This window comes from Cygnus olor, chromosome 8, assembly GCF_009769625.2.
Source record: "Cygnus olor isolate bCygOlo1 chromosome 8, bCygOlo1.pri.v2, whole genome shotgun sequence".
Lineage (NCBI taxonomy): Eukaryota > Metazoa > Chordata > Aves > Anseriformes > Anatidae > Cygnus > Cygnus olor.
The window spans coordinates 12073722-12091533 of NC_049176.1; the positions used below are offsets into that span (position 1 = coordinate 12073722).

The 17812-nt window shown below is 56.7% G+C and overlaps 1 protein-coding gene across 1 annotated transcript; it reads left to right on the forward strand.

Moving 5' to 3' along the window:
* The first annotated feature begins 1525 nt into the window (after positions 1–1525).
* On the forward strand, positions 1526–16692 carry LOC121074016 (protein transport protein Sec16B-like). The gene is made up of 25 exons (XM_040565683.1): positions 1526–2894; positions 3112–3218; positions 3743–3848; positions 3958–4036; positions 4368–4497; positions 4751–4902; positions 5511–5572; positions 6639–6774; positions 7244–7468; positions 7768–7865; positions 8569–8650; positions 8746–8863; positions 9026–9137; positions 9362–9467; positions 9713–9853; positions 11831–11944; positions 12180–12252; positions 13917–14135; positions 14486–14525; positions 14866–15013; positions 15236–15337; positions 15642–15729; positions 15858–15913; positions 16015–16077; positions 16231–16692. Exons 1-25 carry the CDS (start codon positions 2269–2271, stop codon positions 16294–16296), a joined length of 3249 nt encoding a protein of 1082 aa, XP_040421617.1. The 5' UTR covers positions 1526–2268; the 3' UTR covers positions 16297–16692.
* Positions 16693–17812: the final 1120 nt, after the last annotated feature.

Genomic DNA, 17812 nt, shown 5'->3' on the forward strand with positions numbered 1-17812 from the left:
GCAGCTCAGAGGTGGGCAAAGCTTCCTACTGATGCCATTTAAAATAATGATCTCATCTCAGAGCTTATTAGAAACAACATAAAACGCCTAAAAATAGCTTCAGGTGCTGCGGCCACCTCGGTTTCTCCTTTGGTTGCAAGGACGTCTGCTGAGGCTTCGCTGATTTTTTCCCCAGCTGGGCTTGGTGGCCCAGCCCGGGCTGGCTGCAGGCGATGCGACGCACACCCCAGGGCATGGAGAAAAATGTTTTCCACCTAATCTCGTTACTGTGACAACAGCAGGGAAACCTTTTAAAGTGAAAAATACAATTTTTTTAAGAGATAGCTGTGCCCCAACAAATGCCATTTATAGTGCGTGCTGCCTGCCTTGCAGTGGACTTGTGCGCTTGGTGGCAGTCCTGTGGCACAGGTCTGGGGTTTCCAGGACATCTCTGGATCCTTCTCAAATAGAAATGTATTGGCTAGGAGAGATGCAGTTCAAGGGCTACCTTTTTTTTTTTTTTCCTTCCCCTCTTTCTTTCCAGCCCACCTGCTCCTTTTGTCTGTTTCTCTTCCTTTCACTTCTCATTTCCCAGCTCCTTCCCCTGGCTCTCCTCTTCTAACACGCTTTTCTGCTTGTTTTTCCTTAGAAATTGGTGTTCCCCAGCTGTCCATTTTAAGCTGCTTTTGCTCACAGCTTAATGTTGCTGGCAGTGGTTCTTCCACCTCCTTCCCCAGCGCACACCCAGGCAGCATTTCCCACATCCCAGATCCCAGCAGCACAGGCTGCTGCTGCTTTCTTGCAGGTCGAGCATCTTCCCTGCAGCCCAGACCCCGAGGTCTTGCTGGCAGCAGCAGCCTGAGAAGCCACGGATGCTCCGAGCGGCACTGCTTGCCCCTCACAAGTCCCACATATAAATCCTCGTGGTTGCTAGAAAATGGGCTGGAAACAGCCAGTAGTCACCTCTTGGCCAGAAATCTGGAATTATTAGTCAGTGGAGATAGGAGGAGGAGAAATCTATGTGTATATACACTAAAATATATGTTAAATGTATTAAAGTGGCATCCTTGTGGTCTCTAGGGCTCCTTTCTTGCTGTCCCAGGAGACCTGCCCTTTCCATATCAGACATTTCACTTTGCTCCCAGCCACCCAAAATGATGAAGAGCAGCTGTGGAACTGAAAGGAGAGCCTTCATTCTGCCCTGCCCAAGCAGCTTGTTGGCGTGGGCACGACGCTTCCCTGGTTTGCGTTTCCTCCAGGCTGGTGGCACGGCTGAGCGATGCAGATGTTGGTTTTTATTTGAAACCTTCAATTCTGCAGAGGCTGAGCGCTTATTTCTTTCACCAGGGAAAAGTTCTATTGTCCCGGTGGGGTGGAAATTTCAAGCTCTGAAGTTGTAACACTGTAATCTTCCAGCATCCTTAAAATGGGATTTCTCCTGGTGGTGCAGGTGGGATCAGGACACATTTGGGAGTGAGAGGCCCTGGTCTTTTTCTAGGGCCACCCTGCAATTTTGGGAGAAGATGGCGTGTCACTGTGCTGTTGGTCTGTGATGCAGCTTGATTTAATTCCCTCAATTTTTCAGTGTTTTAGGGTGCCCGAGGGGTTGCAGGAGGCTCTGTAGGAAGGAATCCCCAGTCCCTTACAGAGTAAGGACTTAGAGACATTGCTGGGGTGCTTCCTGGGTCTGTTCTGCCCAAATTGTGTCCCGGCCAGCACCCAGCGGGATGGATGTTGTTTGTTTGAGCCGTATGCATCTGTGGTCGGGTCCGGATCAGCTGAGCTTAATCAGCAGGTTTTATTTCTAATTTCTTAGGGAGTACAGCAGTGGGAGCAACATGAAGCTGGGCAAGGGAGGATGCGTGAACCATGGCTTAAAAATAATAATAAAAAAGAACGCAGGAAAAAATACGCTTTTTGGGGGGCTCAGAGTCTCGTGTGCTTCCTCTCAGGTGGGAGGGGATCCCCGGGGGCCCGGCGTCAGCAGCAGCAGCAGCACCGACCTGGCTGGACCCGGGCGGAGGAGCTGCTGCCCTTTGTCCCCTGTGGTGGCAGTGGACTTTGGCAGCGGCGCCTGGGGAGCGGAAGAAGGGCCCCAGCGGCCTCCCAGCAGGTGTGTGCGGCTGTGGGGGGTCCGAAAATGGGGGAGAACCCGAGTGTTGGGCACCTGCATGTTTGCACCAGGGCAGGGGGAGGTTAGTTAGGTTGAACCCTTGTTTCACCTCTGTTCAGACGTGAAATGACCCCAAAAAGCCTTAAATTTTGAGCGTGAGGGGCACTGCTCATAGCATGGCATGTACAACACGGGGCTTTACCCTCATGTTGTGGAGGGGAGCGGGTTTTCCGCCTGCGTGGGGAAGTGGTGACCCGGGGCATTTTCCAGGCTGGCCAGGAGGATGCTGCCTGGCTGCAGACCACTCGCAGCGATGGCCACTTTCATCCCAATGTTTTACGGGAAGCTTCATGGGGAGACAAAAGGGGAAATCAATGTTTTATCTTGCCTCTGCTGTGGGTGTTTTGGAAACAGAGGATGGCAGGCTTGCAGGAGGGTGGGCAGAAGGTGGCAACAGGCTTCAGAGGAGGCTTTGGTGTGGGTGGAAAGCCCTTGTTGAAGCCCTTTGTCATCTATCTCGTTGCTCCCAGGCCTCCGAAGCCCCTCGGATCTTCTGGATGGAGCCCTGGGCCCCCCTGAGGCCGCCCCTGCCTCGGCAGGGCCATGCAGCCCGGGGTGAGAGGTGGGCTGTGTGGGCAGAGGGCCACCACGGGCCACCTCCCTGGTGGCCTGTCCTCCACGTGGGTCCCCCGCCTCGTCCCGGCTCCTGGGAGCAGGGCCACCCCCCCGGCAGAGACACGCGCCGCCCGGCATCCCGGGCAGAGAGCTACGAGAGCAGCCACCCCCTCAGGCCCTACTCCAGGTAGGAGGCATGTGGCTTTTAGTATGGCTCATGCTGAGCCCCTCCTCATCCCTCCACCTCATTAATGATTTTTCTGGAAGGTTCGATGAAATCTTCTTGGCAGAGAAGCTGCTTTTTGTCTCCATCATCCCTGCTGCCCCTAAAGGTCCCATCCCTGGATGGGGCCTGGGGGCTGGCGTGGTGTCCTTTCACAGCTCCACGCATTGTGTTGTTCCAGGCAAGGACATGAAGACCCCCACTGGCAGTACCCAGCGGCCGCCTATGGGGACAACCACGCTTACCAAAGCCACCAGCGGCAGCCTGTGGCCTGGCAGGGTGACAGAGGTACCCTCTCCTCCTCTGGATATGGGGACAGACCTCTGGCTCGCAGAAGAGGCGAGGTCTTCTCTGGAATGGGATGTCCTGGGGCTTGCACACCTCCAGGGCTTTCTCCTGGCCATGCTTACAGGCCACCAGTGCTGTCCTCCCCGGGCTGTGCTGCCCTAAATTTGCATTTGGGAGCTGGGCACATTTAATGTGTCCCAAGGGAGCATTTAATATTGACCTGCATGGCTCAAAATCTGCATTGTGCCCGGGTGCAGGCTGAGCATGAGGATGCTGATGTGGTCGGGGTGGCTGGGACCTCGTTTTTGCTGTATTTCTGGGCTGAAGAAAAGGGGAGGCAGGAAAGAAGGAAGGGTGGTGTTGGCAGACGTGTGCAAGGCTTCCTCGGACCTCTGACTTGCCGGGCTAATTGGAAGCAAATGGAGTGTGCGCGGCAAATTGTCTGGCTCGTTGCTTTGTTTTTGTAACTCCACAATGGCTCGCTGCTCCAGAGGGGCAACGCGAAATCTTGGTTCCCTCTCTAGACGTGAGACAGACCGAGCCCTATGGCAAGAGCAGTGCCTACCGGGACCAGCACTACCACAGGGGCTACCATCCCAACCTGACCACCAGCCCACCTGGGCAGGACAGGTGAGGGGGTGCTCGGGCTGCGGCTCATCCCTTCCCACAAACCAGTGGGTTTGTGGCCAGTCCCCAAATCTCCAGCACCAAGAGTGTCTCCTTTTGCTCCCTCCTGCAGGTCCCAGAGCTACGACGTGTACAAGGAGGGCTCCAGGCGGTCATGGGCAGGGGGGGAGGCCAGTGGCCAGCCCCGAGAGGTAACCCCAGGATGGGCAGGGATGGGGGGAAAGGCTCGGGGCTCCCCCAGGGATTTAGGGAGCCATCCTATGCCCCTCCTCCAGCTGGGAGATGATGAGGAGAAAAGGGCTGCTTTGCTACGTTAGGCTTGTTGCTAAATGTTTTATTCAGGGGTTATTAGGATTTATGAAATCTGTCTGCTGGACGAATGAATCTAGGATGCTGAAGGGCTTGAGCTGTTAGGACAGCAATCAGCAATCAGTGGGTCCTGCCGCCCCGGGTGAGCGGTGGATCCCCTAGTTTCTCAGCCAGGTTCATGTCTTCTCCCCTCCTCACCATGCCGCGGGCCAGCCCAGCCTGCTCCTGCAGTACCGCGAGTCGGGGCTCAGCTCCAGTGGCTACGAGCTCAGCCAGTACATCCGCGACGGAGCCGACCACTGCGACACCGCGTTTTCGGAGAGCTGGAGCCCAGCGCAGGGAGGTGAGGACAAGTAAATAAACGGCTGCTGTTAGGAGGTTTGCTGTCCTGTGGCGTGGATGTTTGCTGGAGGTGACCCTGCTGGGTGCGAGGAGCTGCCTCCCATTTGTCTTCTGCTATAGGGGACGGTCCCTGTGTGTGGGGCCACCGGAGCGTTGCTCGAGTTGAGGGGCCAGGATGGGAGCTGGTCATCTCACCATGGAGGTGGTGGTGTGGGGTCAGGGTGGGGGACTCACGCTGGCCTGTGTCGTTGCAGGGGGGCCCTCGGTGTCCGGCCTTCTGGCACCCCCCAAGTTCTCGCTGCCGCACAGGGCGGTGTGCTTTGGGGCTGGAGGGCAGCTGGTGCTGGTGTGTCCCCACAGCCCTGCTGAGGGGCAGAGGCCCCTGGTCGAGCTGCACAGCCTGGAGGTACGCCCCAGCTCCCGAATCCACCCGTGGTTCCGTCACTGGAGCTGCCCCTTCCACCCCAACGTCAGACACCGTTCCTCACCCAAGTGGCCTCCTCAGCAGCCTTCCCGACCCCCTGCTACCATCTTGTCTCCAGCCCTCATGGCCTCCTAGGCCTCATTGTGCCAGCCCCTACCTGGGCATCGCTCTCAGCCTTTGGACCCCATCTCCTGCTCCTTTGGCTCCACAACCCTCATGTTGTCCATGGCCTGCTCACAGCGATCCCCTTCTGTTGGGGTGGACATGGTCCATACCCCTCTGAGGGGCAAATCTGCTTACCTTCCCGAGGTGCTCCTATACGGAGGCCATACCCATCCCTTGAGTCCACCACAACACTTCTCCCTCCTTTCTTGCCTCCCAGAGGAGGCAGGTGCCATCTCAAGGACCATCCTGGCCATGGGGCCTCACATGATGGTTTAATTTTGATGCTGTGGGGTTACCTTAACAAGGCAGAGAATGGGTTCGCCAGCACTGTTAAACCCTGGGCCAAGGTGCTGACTTTCAGCTAGTCCAGTGGGAGCTGGCCTCCTTACTGGAGTCCAGCTGCTGAATTTGTTGCTGTTTTTTAGGTAATCCTTCAAGGCACGAAAGAGCAGGAGGAGCTGCAGGCATTCCCAGGGCCACTGGCCAGGTATGGACCTGGTGGGTCTCAGAGCCACGTCCTGTGCTGGCACAAGCCCAAGGCAGGCTCCAAAGGCCCCCCTGGTTTTGGGAGGTGAATGTGTGCAAGGGCCGAGTCTGGGTTCGGACGGGGAGCCTGTCCCCTCCACGCGGTGTTGGTTGGTTTGTGTCGTGGCAAGTGGCTTTTCTGAATGTCCATGGGGTGGGGGTTTGGTGCGCTTTGTACGTCTGATCTTATTTTGTGTTCATACCCCAACAAACTGAGTTTTGGGACATTCTTTGGACTTCTGTGGTTTACCCTTCCCTAAGCTTTTTCCCTCTGAGGCTATTGATATTCAACCTAATACTCAACTTCTTGCAGTGTGAGCCTGGGGATGAATCATAGCGTGTTGCACCAGGCAATTCTCCTGGTCACACCAGAATGCAAAAGGAGAAAAAACTTTTACTGAGCAAAAGCTGCAGGTGCTCAGAAACTGGGTAGAAGATCTGGAGGTCCCTCTCCTCTGGCTGACATTCCCCGTGTCTCTCAGCCACCCCTTCTGTATAATTGTCAGATTTTTCTCATTATAAGACAGAGTAGTACTGCCTGGTTTGCACACAGCTTAAAGGTTCTGCCTCTGTGTCAGACCCTAAGGGTTTATATGGTCATAACTGTGTCTTTTGCCCTGCATGGTGGCAGTTAATCAAATAAAAGATACTGCCTCTATGTGTGCCTGCTCCTACAGCCCTGGACATCCACGTCTGTGACAGCACTGCACCTAGGCAAAGTGGGGGATCTTTGCAGGTAGATTGGGGAACAGGTTAGTAGGGCAGAGGGTGTGAGAGGCCTTCAGCACCCCCGAAATACAGAAATCTGCAAAGAGTCATCAAAATGACCAAATTTCTTAAGCATTTTTGAGCTTAGTGGGGTCAATGCAGTATGTGTCTTTGACTGCTTAGGATCTTCTCTTTTCTGTCTCTTGCTTCTTTGAATCTTTGGCATCCCTGTCAGTGAACCTGGGGGCGCTTTGATTCTTAATGATGTCCTAGATTGCTTTCCCTTGGGTTTCTTTTGATCCCTTTGTTTGCTGCCGTAGGGAAGATCTGCACAAGGTGGATGTGATGACATTTTGCCAGCAGAAGATAGCCACAAGCTGTGATCTCTCAACACAAAGAGGCAGAGATTCAGCTCTTCTCTGGAAACTCCTGGTCCTCCTCTGCCGGCAGAACGGGGTAGGTTCTGACCCTTTTGATCTTTGTGGTGAGACAAGTGAGGCCCCTTATGTGCCTCTTGATCCAGTGGCTGCTTTAGGGGAAGGTTAAAACCATCCCATTCCCACGTTGCTGTCAATCACTTTGGTACTGCCTGGGTATTTGTAGCAAAACCCTTCTTCTGCATTGCTTCTCGTCCTTGTGAACCACCAGCAGCCCAATGCAATGGCAGCTCTGTTGCAAGGAGATGAATCCCTTAATCCAATGAAATCTACCACATCTAGTCTGTGGCTGCTTGTTGGAAGTGGGTGAACAATATCTTCAGAGCTGTGACAGTCTTGGGAGTGGTGCTGGCTCCTTTACCCCCCCAGCTGCATGCTGGTGGCCAAGGCTGGTCTTGCTGGGAAGAGTGTATGGGCGTTGGGCTGGAAGTGCCGTTGGGCAGCCTCCACAGGCCTTGTTCCTCCCTTCCCCACCTCCCCTTCCACAGTCCATGGTGGGCTCAGACGTGGCCGAGCTGCTGATGCAAGACCGCAGGCACCAGGAGAAGTACAAGAGGCAAAACCCCATGGAGAACCCAACCAGCCTGGCGGAGGATGAGTGGCGCCAGCCGGGGACGCTGGACCTCATTACAGGAGAAGTCCCTCCCGTCGTGGAGACGCAGGTGCAGATAGTGGAGAAGTTCACCAAGCTCCTCTACTACGGCAGAAAGAAAGTAAGTTGTGAGCAGGACCCGGGATGTAGGGCTGACTTATTTTGTTGGTCCCGTTGGCCTCTCCAGGCAGGTTTTAAAGGCGGTCAAGAAGTATCTTGCGGTTGCAGGATCAACTCTTCAAGTTGTGTTTGTACAATAGTTGTCATCGTTGTGGAAGTCAGAAAGCTAAATAGGCCTTTGTGAATGTTTTTTGGAGGGTATTAGTTAAACCCAACGTAGTCCCTGAGGTTCTTCTCCGAGCTGGGTGAGCAGAGGAGAGCAGTGAGCGCGGACCCCTTACCCCTCTGCCTTGGCTGCAGGACGCCCTGCTCTGGGCCATGAGAAACCAGCTGTGGGGCCATGCTCTCTTCCTCTCCAGCAAGATGGACCCGCGGACCTACAGCTGGGTGCTCACTGGGTAAGTGGGGGAGTTCAAGCAAGGTGAGCTGCTGGTGATCGGCTTTGCCGAGCAGGTACTCCCCTGGGTATCCCCCTGGGTGCCCTCAGCCCCGAGGCACTGAAACAGAGCCCCGATTTCAGCTGGACCTTTCAGAGGAGCCAAAGGGGAGAGGGGAGCACCTGTCCAGGTGGGCCGGAGTCCTTCAGGCTTCCTGAGGGACAGCAGAAACCAAATGGGGGGCCGGGAAGCAGAAGAAAAGCTGTTCCCCAGTGATGTGGGGTGGATTTATTCCAAGTGCTTGGCTTTGCTCTAGCTGCAGGTGGGCAAAGGCTGGGGTAGGGGTAGCTGAGCCATCTTTGCCGGGATCTAGCTCAGGCTGAGCTGTTCATCCTACTCGTGTGAGCATTTTCTAGTGGAATTAATATACTTAGTCTGGATTGGGTTGATCCCTTCAGGGAGGGTTAAGCAAAAATTTTCTCTCACGCATCCCGAATCCTTTTAAGAAGGTTTTATCCAGCATTGTCCTTGAGACTCGCCTGCTCCGGAGGCAGCACAGCTCACCAGCCTGGTGGGGCTTGCTCTCCTTTCTGCCTTACCTTCAGCAGCAAAACAAAGCCCCCCAGGACACTGCTTTGCTGGGGCTTCTGGGACGTGCCCTAGGAGGCGTGTGAGAATTTTGGGGTCCCAACACAGCATCCCCATCTCTGCTGTCTCCTCGCAGGTTCACCAGCACACTGGCCACCAACGACCCGCTGCAGACCCTCTTCCAGCTCATGTCAGGAAGGATCCCACAGGTGGCACAGGTCTGTGAGCCTGTCCTGGCCTGTGCTGTCACCCACTGGTGACACCTGCCTGGTGGTGACCACCTCATCTCACGTTGGCTTTCCTCTCCCTCCAGAGCTGCGGGGATGCCAAGTGGGGAGACTGGAGGCCCCACCTGGCCGTGCTGCTGTCCAACAAGGTGGGAGACATGGAGCTGAACCACCGGGCCATCATCACCATGGGGGACAGCTTGGGTGAGCTGAGGCCACGATGCTACCCCTTTTGGGGAGCTGCTCAGTTAGCTGCTCTTCTGGAGATGCCTGGGATTTTCATGAGAGCTTGAAGGCCTTCAAAGCAGCGCCGAGCTGGTGTTGCTTGCTTGTCAGGGCTGAGTATCTGTGTCTGCCTTCCCCCAGCTGGCCGGGGAGCCGTGGAAGCAGCTCACTTCTGCTACCTGATGGCAGATATTCCTTTCGGTTACTTCGGGGCGAAAGCAGACCGCATGGCGCTGCTGGGCAGCAGCCACCGGTGAGTCAGCCCAGTCCCACCATAGCTTCATCTCCCCCTCTTCCTCATCCCCGGGATCTCTCCCACAAAACCAAAGCCTGTTTGGGGGGATTTTATTGCTCTTAATGCCAGCTGAGCTCCGGGCCCCTCCAGCTGCAGGATGGCACCGCTGCGGAGCTGCGGCCCGTTGGGATGGAGAACCTTGCTCCTATGCCCTGAGCACCCCTCTCCCCTCTGCCCCGCAGGCAGGCATTTGCCCAGTTCGCCAGCACGGAGGCCATCCAGCGCATGGAAATCTTCGAGTATTGCCAGCAGCTGCGGCAGCCCAAATCCTTCCTGCTCCCCTTCCAGGTAGTGAGGGCAAGCAAACGCGGATGCTGCTCAGACTGGCCGTAAGGCATCCCATAAGCATTCCCCGGCCCTGCTGGAGCTGAGGGCAGGGGCTGCTCTCCAAAACTTGGTCTCTTGCTGCTTTTTGGGGTTGATGGTGGGGCTGCGGTGGCCAAGGGGCTGCTCCAAGGCAGGGCTTTGGGTTTTGGGGACCGGCGGGTGTGAGCATCCCCTTGCTCCCGTCCTACGACCACTGCTCTCCCAAGGTGTACAAGCTCCTCTATGCCTCTCGCCTGGCCGACCACGGGCTCCCAGCCCAGGCCCTGAACTACTGCGAGCACATCGCCACCGTGCTCCTGGGACAGGATCCGGCCAGCCACCCCGCCCTGGCCCAGCAGCTGGTGAAGGTGAGTCTTGTGCCCCTGCTGCACACATCCCGGTTGGGGACATCACTGGGGTCCTGTCGAATCTGGGACTTCACTTGGGTGCCTGCACACATCGATGGTATCACCTGCCAAACAGGGATGGAGTTGTTTAGAGGCCAAGGATGCTTTCTATTGTGGAGGAGTTTTTGAACTTTTAAATAGCACAGACTGTTAGATTCACTTTTGAGAAGCCAAAATCCACAGGGCGCTTGATGTTTCCTCCCCAGCACATCATCTCATGGTTGAGTTTTCTGGCTGGGGACTCTTCTGGGCTGGCAGTGAATGGGAGCATGTCCCTGCTTGCAGCTCGGAGCTTCTTCCTTGCAAAACTCATGCTCATGGTGAGCTGGGAGGTACCTATGGCAGGTGTGAGGTGCTGGTGCTTGCACATCACCCCTTTTTGGTGACAGTGTTGCAGCTTGAACTGGAAATCCCACATCCCACGCTGGGGCACGGTGGGCATCAGTGTCCCATGTCCCCAGGGGCAGGTCGCACATCTTCCCATGGCAGTACCTTCCCCCGCGGGGTGCAGGGTGAGATGGGGGGAGCAGGGGTGCGGGATGCTGCAGGAATGACATTCAGCCCCAAAACTCGGCATCGTGCATCGCACCCCCATCCACACACCGTTGCCGAAACCTATTTACCGTCTAACAGCCTCTCAGATCTGCGGTTCTGCTGGGGATAATGCTTCTCCTGGGAGAAAACACTTTCATCTGAAAAACCATTGCATTCGTAGACACTCTTGTCTTTGATGTTTTAGACTGTGTTACAAATTATGATACACATTAGTGTTTGATTAAGACTTCCCCTCTTTTGAAGCTGGGGACGATATACAACCAGGTGCTGGTTCATTAATATTGGATCAAAGTGCACATTAGCTTTTGGATTAAACATTCCCCCCGTTTAGGAGTAATCATGCTTATAATTTCCTCTTTCCTGCAATTGATTTAGGATGAGCACACGTGTGTTTGCACAAAGCTGGGACGGTGGGGTCTGGCCGGCCGCGCTGGGCGGCTCCACAGCTGGTCCCTGTCCCCAGGACAGGTCCCATCTCGCTGTCACCTGCTGGTGGTGGGAGCTGGGTTTATGCTGGTTTAGGTTCCATTTGTAACATCTTTGGGATAAGGAAGAAGCAGACGATGTGGACTTGGTGCAGAGGGGGAATGCTGAGGTCTGCAGGGTGGCCCTTGGGGTGGCAGCCTTCAAAGGAGCGTAAATCAGTGCCAGGCGGGGAAATGGAGCTGGGAGGGAGCTTGACAAGTCCCCAGAGAGAGGATCGATAACAGAAAGAACAGACTGGACGAAGATCTGTGCTTTGGGTGTTGTTTCCCCTCTACCTTCTGTCTTGAAAGTGGACCCAGGTCTAAGCAGGAGTCCCAGGTCATTCAGATGGCTTTGGCTGGAGTGGCATGGACCCTTCTCGTGCTGGAGAAATGAAACGTGCAGCAGCAATGCTGCAGAGAGGGACCTGGGGGAGACAGTGGAGCACGGAAAAAATATTGAGCAGTAAAATGATAACAGGATGCTGCTGGAAAAAAAAAAAAAAGCCAATGTTATCATGTTATTCTGGGCTGTGAGAGCAAGAATGGCATGTGTGAGACAAGGAGGTGATAATCCCCCGTGCTCAGGGGTCTCAGCTGGGGCACTGTGCCCCATTTTGGATGCTGTGCTCAGGGACAGTGCCAGATTGGAGCCAGCGATGAAGAGAAGAGCTCAGGTGATAAGAGGTGGAGGGGAAAATGACCTCGGGGTTATTTTCTGCAGGCAAGATAAGCTGGGGGAGGAAGGGGGCACGGGGGGATGTGATAAGGGTTCTCCAGTGTGCAGGAGGTTGATTTTAGGGGCTGGCGCCTGGCCATCCCTGCAGCATTTGCAGAGCAAGAATCAAGAGGCTTAACTTGCAGCGAGGCAGACTTCACCTAGATATCAGGAAAATCCCCGTTGTCCCCGTCCCTGCAGCTGGCCGAGCGGCTGAAGCTCTGTGACCCGCTGCTGCTGGAGATGCCTGAACAGGACCAGGCGCTGGAGCCAGAGTGGCTGCTGCAGCTCCGAGCCCACTGCCAGCACTGGGAGGTGAGGAGCAGCCCTGGGGTGCTCCAGGTCTCATCTCTTCTGGTGGTTTTGTGTCCCTCTGGCTTCCCCTACTGCCCGCTCGCAGCGGGGCAGAGAGCCACAGGGGTGTTGGTATGGGGGGTCTCCTTTAATTGAGCTTGTGCTTTCCTTCACACTGTCTGCGTGGTGTACTTGGGCTTTGCCCTGTGCCACCCTGTCCTCCTCTTTGTCACGTTTGTCCTCTGGCTCCCTGCAGACGGAGGACGACCTCACTCCAGAGGTAGCACTGACCCAGCCGGAGCTCTCCTGGGCTGCTGCATCCACCCCAGGTATGGAAGGGGAACAGCGGCTGCTGGGGTTGCATCTCAAAGGTTGCCTGCCTAATTACCTCACTGGGCCTAATTATCTCTGTGGGTGGGGAGGGTGCCGGTGGCACACATCTGTTGGGCATCCCATCGAGGAGAAGCCCAGCTGGGTGGCTCCCTGGTGGTGCCCCATGGCCACCTCTATCAGGAGGATGTTCGCTGGGCACGGCTGTTTGCTCCTGGCTACCTGCTCGTACCCAGTTTTCTGGCGCTGAGGACTGGCAGCAGAGACGCCAGCACTGATGGGTAGAGGACGAAGGCTGGAGCAGACAGGATAAAACAAGACAGATTTCTCCGAGCCATTTCTTCCTATCAGCTTTCCCTGCTGCTGCCAAATTCCCCTTCAAGGAGCTCTCCCAGGCAGTAAAAAGGATCATCAATCCTGATTGCCTCCTGCTGCTATCAGGGTTGAGGCTATGATCGTCCCTCTCTGAAAAAAACACATCGCAGGTATGATGGGATGACTTCTCCGAGACCGTGGCTGCCGCAGCTCGCTTGCTTTCCCTGTGCCCAGCACTTTGCTTCATTGAGAAGGCTGTCCAGAGCCAACCTCGGGACGGGAGGCTGCCTTGTTGTTCCTCATCAGTGGACTTGTGTGCAGGGAAAGCTGGCTTGATGCTGAATTCATCTATCCTGCAAAGAAAAAGCCTGGATGAAGCCTGCTTGGGTGCAGAGGATTTGGCCCAGCGACCCAGCTCTAGGGCTGATCGCAAAGTGTCCTCCCAAGTGCCATGCTGGGATGGGCATGGGCACAGCAGCCTCCCTGTGGTTTCCTCCTGGGCTTTCTCCAGCTGAACGTGGAGTCAAGCATCGGTGGTGCACTGGTCCCTTCTCCTTTCTGCAAGCATCTCCAGGCGGGTACAGAGACCTGAGCAGGCTGGGAGCGATGCCAACAGGCCAAGCGAAGGGCTTGGTAGAGCCTCAGCCAAGAAGAAGTGTGGTCCTTCCCCTGGTGGGGTCTGGCTCCTGCCTGGTGGCATCCGAGGGTGATGGGAGAGAAGATGCTCCGTGAAGAGCACGTTTCTGCCCAGAGACCCAGAGCTGGAGCAAGCGGTGCGCAGGAGGGACACGTGCCTTGGGGCATCCCTGGGACACGTGTCTAACATCAGGCAGAGCATCGCATGCATGTGCTAAATAAAACCAACCCTCGCCACCTACTCAGCCTGCCCTTCAAACAGAAACCCAGCCTTGAACAAATCTGCCTGAAGCAAGAGAGGGCTCATGTGTGAGGCTGCAGCTGGAGAGCTGTGGGTCTTCTCTCCCACTCGGGTTTGCAGCAAGAGGGGAAAAAAAAGGCTCAGGGCCCCAGACTGCTTTCAGCTGCTTTCAACTGCTTTCAACTGCTGGGCACGTGTTGCTTGCTCCTGGCCTCTACTTTGACAGTGTTCTTCTGGGCTTGTTTGCAACCTCAGGCAGGTTCCCAGGAGGTTTTCCACCATCAGTCACAGCCCACCTTCCTTGGAGCGTCTTGCTCCATGCCCTGCCTCCTTCCTCGCCCACGTGTGGTCCCTGGGGTCCCTTCTCACCCTCGCAGCTCCCACTGATGTATAATGGAGAAGAAGAAAACCCAGTGCAACAGCCCGATGGAATTGCAAACACTGGTGTGAGCTCTTGGATGTGTTTTGCAGGTGGAGAGCCCAACCATGAGCTACCCCTGAGCGATGGCTACCAGCAGGAGCTGTGGCACCAGCCTGTCCCCCCTGTGCCACCACAGGGACCCAGTCCCCACCAGGATGCGTCCATCCAGCCCCTGGCACCTGCTGAAGTTGCAGCACTGGGCATGGGACCGGCCACCTCTCCAGGAGGACTTTCCTCTGAGCCCTCTCCGCAGGTGGTGCCACCAGCAGGTAGGCACCAGCCTGGCTTTTCTGCAGAAATGCCTGTCTGCAAGTTGTGGCAGTTGAGTGGGGTGTCCGTTGGGAAGACACGGCCTCCCTAAGGCACGTGTTGCTCTGAACGCCACTGCCTTTGCCCCAGCACCTTGCTTATCAGGAAGGTGCTCCAGCCTTGTCCCAGACATGGTGTCATGGTCACCATGCACCCAAGCAGTTTCCACCAGGACCATCACCTTGGTCATGTGGGTTGTCTTTCCTACGAGGCATTGCCCAAAGCAGCAAGGGACTTAAATGACCTTCAACAGATGGGGCAGGAGCTTCCTGGGCTGAACCCTGACCATGTCTTCTCCTCTACTCCTTAGGAGATGCTGGAGAGCCCCAAGACGCCCATGAGGTGCAGCAGCAGCCGTCCCTGCCAGCAGAGCCAGTGAGTTGGGGTGAGCGGTCAAACCGCAGTGCTTCGTGTTCAGATGGGGACGTGGGACTCACTGATTCCTCTCCTTCCACACCTTGGTTTCCATACCACACATCACGGTGCCACCTGTCCCCCTGGGGAGAGCTGAGGGGTCATGGTGGCCCTCTCCAGCATCCTCCTTCCCATCTCTGGGGCACCTGGCAGCACCTTCCCACCTGCCATAAGGGACACAATGGGTGCCTGTGGACATTAACCATCAAGCCTGCTGTGGTGGTGGCCCCAGGCTGCTCTGGTCACACTCAGTGCTCCACAAGCACCATGTTACAGACCTGGTCTCCAATGCCAGCAGGGGTTAAGCACAAGAGCTCGCTCGGTCTCGGAGAGCTCGACCAGCTCCCAGGAGGAAGGCAGCCAGCCGTCCTCAGACAGCGCACCCGAGGAGCCAGCAGCGGAGGTGACGCCGGGTGAGGACAAGGTAAGCATGCTGTAGCTGACGGGAAGCGTGGCTGTCCCTGATGCTGGGCTGTCCTGTGCCTGGCCACCCTCTCCCAGCCGTGCCTTGGACAAAATGGACAAAATGTCTGTCTGGGTGTCGGCAGTACAAGGGGGAGCTGCAGGCACTGTCCTGCTCCCATCCTGTGGGCTTGTAGCAGCCTCACCCGCTCGCCGCGTTGACCGTGAAACCTGTGCTTGCTAGAGCTCTGGATTCAGGTGGTTTGGCTGGTTTCGGTCGAAGCCCACTACGGAAGCCTCTCCCAAAGCCACGTCTGCTGCAGACTGCCCCACACCAGAACCACAGGTAGGAGGGACACAGGTGCAGCTATGAGGATGGGTGGTGCATTGCTCCCTTCATCCCTCCCCTCCATCCTTCAATCCTAGAAGTGAATCCTTCATTGATAATAACTGTAAATACATGAAGCATTGTTGCTCTGGGAGGTGCCCCAAGCTCTAGGCAATCTCCCCAGGGATTGCTTACCCCAGCCAGCTGCCTTATAGCCCCCATAGTGGCTCTTCAGGGGGTGCAGGCTGGCACCCCAAACCGGAGCGTGCAGGGCAAAGGTCTTCTCCACACACAGAGCCCTGAATGGGTGGATGTGTTTCAGGAACGGATGTCGCCATCCCCACCTGACACTGCTCCTGCGGCTGGGATGAGTCCTTCAGCCTCCCCATTGCCTACCTCCAGAAACCCTGGTAAGTGTGGCATGGGGCACCTCTGCCCCCTCCCTTTGGGAAGCTGCTCCTTTTATTTTTTTAAGGTTGTTTTTGAGTTGCATGCCCCAGAATCACCAAAAAGTGAAATCTCTTTGTTGCTACTGCAGTGTCCATTGACATGAAGGGCCCGTGGGCTATGGACAGTCACAAGGCTGGAGATCAGGTGAGGAGAGGTGGGCGTGGTGGTGTCCAGCCACCCCTCTGCTTAGGACAGCTCTGAAATCGGGGTTGACAGTATGGCGTCTCTCCCTTCACCCATTGCAGCCCGGCTTCAACCAACCACCGCTGGGGACAATCCCGCTTTTCAACCCTGCCGAGATCTCCCAGGTGAGAGCCTCCTCCTGGGCTGCTGCTGGACTGGGAGGGGGGCCAGCACCCTGACTTTTGGGCATGATAGAGACAAGATTGTGGCCAGGCATCACGCCTATTTTGGGAGGCAGTGGGAACAAACCATGAACATCTCTTCCTGTGCTTCCCCAGCTCACCGCCGCCCGACCCAGCCAACCCAGGCTGCTCTCCCAGCGCCGCTACCCCAGCCCTTTGTGAGTGGAGGGGGCGATGCACGTGTATCGCTGCGAGAAACCAACAGCAGTTTGTGGAAAGCTTTGATATAAAACTGTGTTTGTGGTTTCTTTTTTGGGGGGAGGAGAGGTTGGGGTGGGGGCAGACAGTGCAAAGTGTCATCTGGCTCCCCCCAGCCTCTGCCTCTAGGTTCTGAGGGTGTTGGGGGGTGTTTCTGTCATAAAATGGTGGGGGTGTTGGGGGTGATTCTGTCATCTGGGGGTGATAAAATGGTGTGTGTGTGGGTTTTGGGGGGCGTTTCTGTCATAAAATGTTAGGTGTGGGGGTTTTGGGGGGTGTTTCTGTCATAAAACGTTAGGTGTGGGGTTTTTGGGGGGCGTTTCTGTCATAAAATGTTAGGTGTGGGGGTTTTGGGGGGCGTTTCTGTCATAAAACGTTAGGTGTGGGGTTTTTGGGGGGCGTTTCTGTCATAAAACGTTAGGTGTGGGGTTTTTGGGGGGCGTTTCTGTCATAAAATGTTAGGTGTGGGGGTTTTGGGGGGTGTTTCTGTCATAAAACGTTAGGTGTGGGGTTTTTGGGGGGTGTTTCTGTCATAAAATGTTAGGTGTGGGGGTTTTGGGGGTGTTTCTGTCACAAAATGGTGTATGAACGGGTGCTGGGGGTGTTTCTGTCACAAAATGCTGGGGTATTCCTCTTCCTCCTATAATGGTGGACAGAGGGGCCCCCACACAAAATGGCGCCCGGGGGAGAGTAGTCTGAATTGGGTTGTGGGGCCGTGCCCCACCTCACCCATTGGACTCAGCGCGCCGGCCGTGAGTCTGTCTCAAGGCACCGCGGGGCCACGAGCATCCGCCGGGGCGGGGGGAGCTGGGGGGCGGCGCCCCCCCGCGCCCCGCTCCCGGCTTCTCCTGCCCAGGCCGGCCCAGCGCGGCGCCCCCCCTTGCTGGTGGCTCACCCGCCCGCGCGGGCGGGGCCCTGCTGGGGCCGCGAGCGGCCCTTCCCTCAGACCTTCCCCGAGGCGTGGCCGGCGGGTGACGGGCACCCCGTGGGTGGCCTCGGCGGTGAGCTTCCCCCGGACAGCCCGGTGGGTGCTTCGGGCGGCATATAAAGCCTCGGTCTGCGGCTGCTTTTAGGTCAGGGCGAGGTACCCAGCATGCACCGCGCCGCATGCTAATAAGGGGCCGCCCCCTTCCCGCCAAGCGGCCGTCGAGGGGGGATGGGGGGGGGGCTTGGGGTCCCGCAGGGCGCCGCATGCCCGTGGGCACCGCCAGCGAGCTCTGTGGGGCTGGGCTGTGGGGCCGGCACCTGCTCGAGGCAGGCTGTGGGGCAGGGGCCCGCTTGTGTGACAAGCTGTGGGGTTGTTCTGCACCCGTGATGGGCTGTGAGGCCGCAGACCCCCTGAGGGCTGGTTCCCTCCTGTGCCTGGCCCGTGTCAGGCTGTGGGGCCGGCACCCACCCGTGACCGGCCGTGGGGTACCTGCTGTTCTCTTAAAACCCACAACACCCCCCAGGAGTGACACAAACCCAAGCACAGTGCCGC